This window comes from Azolla caroliniana, unplaced genomic scaffold (genome assembly GCF_043228905.1).
Source record: "Azolla caroliniana isolate FFs.n. ecotype wild unplaced genomic scaffold, voAzoCaro1.0.p SCAF_18, whole genome shotgun sequence".
NCBI classification, from domain to species: Eukaryota; Viridiplantae; Streptophyta; class Polypodiopsida; order Salviniales; family Salviniaceae; genus Azolla; species Azolla caroliniana.
This window is the reverse complement of record NW_028230453.1, coordinates 16,098,121-16,101,117: the sequence shown is the minus strand read 5'-3', so window position 1 is coordinate 16,101,117 and position 2,997 is coordinate 16,098,121. Positions and strand designations below refer to the sequence as shown.

General features: G+C 49.6%; 1 protein-coding gene across 1 annotated transcript; it reads left to right on the top strand.

The window, feature by feature from the left end:
- Positions 1-351: 351 nt before the first annotated feature.
- On the top strand, positions 352-2,545 carry LOC147852522 (fatty acid elongase 3-like). The gene has a single exon (XM_087333772.1). It carries the CDS (start codon positions 580-582, stop codon positions 1,564-1,566), a length of 987 nt encoding a protein of 328 aa, XP_087189898.1. The 5' UTR covers positions 352-579; the 3' UTR covers positions 1,567-2,545.
- The last annotated feature ends 452 nt before the right edge of the window (positions 2,546-2,997 follow it).

Genomic DNA, 2,997 nt, shown 5'->3' with positions numbered 1-2,997 from the left:
GACACAAAGAGAGAGAGAGAGAGAGAGAGAGAGAGAGAGAAGTATGTAATAGAGAGGTGAGGAAGTTGGGTTTCGAACCTAGAACGCAATGCTTGTAGTGTTAACAACTTACCACTAGAGAGAGAGAGAGAGAGGGCCCAAAATCTATATACATACTTCTTTAGTTTTTTTATAAATAACAAATACTTCTTGTTCTTCTTATTTTCTTCTTCTACTTCTTCTTCTTCTTTATTACTTCTCCTTCTCCTTCTCCTTCTCCATCTTCTTTCTTCTTCTTATGTTCTTATTTCCTTCGTCTTTCTTCTTCTTCTTCTTTCATTTTCCTTCTTCATTTTTCTTCTTCGTCTTCTTCTTCTTCTTCTTCTTCTTCTTCTGTGTAAGTAAAAAACAGTGAGTTAGTGCGAAGAGAGAGAAAGAAGAGAGAGAAACACACAGACACAGACACAGAGAAAGAGAAACACACAGAGACAGAGAAGAACACAGAGCTTCGCCATCGCCGCACAGAGAGACAGAGAAAAGATACACACAGAGAGACAGAGAGACAGAGAGAGACAGAGAGGTTCGGCATCGCCGCCTGACATGGCGTGGGGCGCGCAGATGCTGCGCTACTGGGCGGCGGATCACTCGGCGGTGGCGCGCTTCCGCTGGGACTACGACGTCCTGGGCGGCTGGTGGCCTCCCATGCTCACCGCCCTCCTCATCTACGCCCTCCTCATGTCCATCCTTAGGGCCATCGCAGCAGCAGCAACAGCCGCCACTCCTAATGATGGTCATCGCCATGGCCATGGCCATGGCCATGGATCCTCCTCCATCTCCACCCCTTACAACGCCGTCATGGCCTCCTACAACCTCTCCATGCTCGCCGTCTCCTCCTGCATCTTCCTGGGCCTCCTCACCGCCGCCCAGGTGGAGATCGAAGAGACCCGCTGGCTATGGCGACGCTCCCGCCGTACCCCTATCGACTGGATGCTCTGCTTCCCTTTAGGCACCCGCCCTTCGGGCCGCGTCTTCTTCTGGTCCTACGCCTTCTACCTCTCCAAGTACTACGCCCTTCTGGAGAATCTGCTCCTCATCTGGCGGCGGAGTAGGAGCGGCTGCTTCTCCTCCGCCTCGCTGTTAGGGTTAGTGCTTCGCCCCTGCCTGCTGGTGATCACCGCCTTCCTGTCGCTCCAGTTCTCGCAGAGCCTGCAGATCCCGGCCATCCTGGCGCAGACGGCGCTGGACGTGGTGGTGTACTGGCAGCTTCTGGTGGCGGCGGCCGTCGGGAGGCCCGCCCCCAGGCGGTTGCTTGGCCGCCTCAGGCTGGCTCAGCTCGCCTTCTTGGCCGTCGCCTCGGCGGGCCTCCTCTGGCTCCACTTCTTCCGCCGCCACGAGGGTTGCAACGGCATGCTCTCCTGGGCCGTCACCGCCCTCCTCGACGCCTCCTCCGCCGCCATTCCCCTCCTCCTCCGCCCCCACCATTCCTCCTCCTCCTCCTGCGAAGGCCACGCCCCCACCACCACCACCACCACGCAGGAGGGGAGTGTCCACCCCGAACAGGAGGAAGACAAAGTCATAGATCGGTGATGGGCTGCGGCTGCGGCGGCGGCGGCTATGGCGGCAGCGGAGAAACGCCCATCTGCTAGGGGGCTGCGGCACACCGCCCGCCCACTCCCACTCACTTGCGTGTTTGCATATGTGTCTTTGTGAAGAGATTCGTCGCCTGCGAGAAAATTTGAAGTGTTTTTTCTGCGTTCCGATCAATCATGTCTTATCAATCAATCAATCCATCCATCCATCCATCGTTGATCAATTAATCCATCCATCCATCAATCAATGAGTCCATCAATCCACCCATCATCAATCAATCCATCCATCCATCCATCCATCAATCAGTTCATCAATCCATCCATCCATAATCAATCAATTAATCCATCCATCCATCCATCCATCCATCAATCAGTCCATCAATCAATCCATCCATCCATAATCAATCAATTAATCCATCCATCCATCCATCCATCCATCAATCAGTCCATCAATCAATCCATCCGTCATATCATAAGTGTTTGTGATCGATCAATCAGTTCATCCATCCATCCATCCATCAATCTATCCGTCGAAAGTGTTTGTGATCGGTCAATCAGTTCATCCATCCATCAATTCATCAATTTTTCTATCAATCCATCAATCAATCCATCTGCCAATCCATCCATCAATCAAGCCATCCCATCCCCATACAAAAAACCTCTTAGGCATATATGCTTGGTTGTGTAGGTAAAAACAAAAAAAAAAAGGTTTAGGTTAAAAATGTGGTAGGTTCTTCGCCGCCGCCGCTGCCGGATCAGTCTTTTCCCCGAATCCATCCCTCAAATCCCGCAGATCGGGCTTTTGCCGTGTGTCTGGCCACTAATGCCGCCCGCCCGCCCGCCAATCCGCCCACCCCATGTGAACACCTCACCTGGCCTCAAGAAGATATATTCATTGATATCATTCCATTGTTTCTCTTCCTTCCTTCCTTCCTTCTTCTTCTTCTTCTTCTTCTTCTTTTTTCTTTTCTGATTTTAATCAGATTTTTTGGCTTGTACCTAATACACAACATCATCAATTAAACACCCCCTCTTTTTTGTAATAATAATCTGTGTGTCACATTTTGTTGGTTGCTTCTTTTTTGGCTCCTTGTGAAGAAAGTTTTTCCTTTACCTTGTGTATGTATGGAAAAAAAGAAGGAAATTTTCCTTCTTCTTTTTGTGTGTGTGTTATGGAAAGAAAAAGGAAATTTTCCTTCTTCTTTTGTGTGTGTGTTATGGAAAAGAAGGAATTTGTTATCATTCAACATGTGTGGTTTGGTTCCTTCTTTGTTTAATGTGTTATTTTTGTAGGCCATGTATTATTATTGATTGTGACTCGGGTGTCGGATCCCGCCCACAAGAAGACCTTGACACTTGTTATGCTCAAAGTGCTCGAAGAACCAATCGCCCAATGACACACACACACACACACACACATTACCTCTCA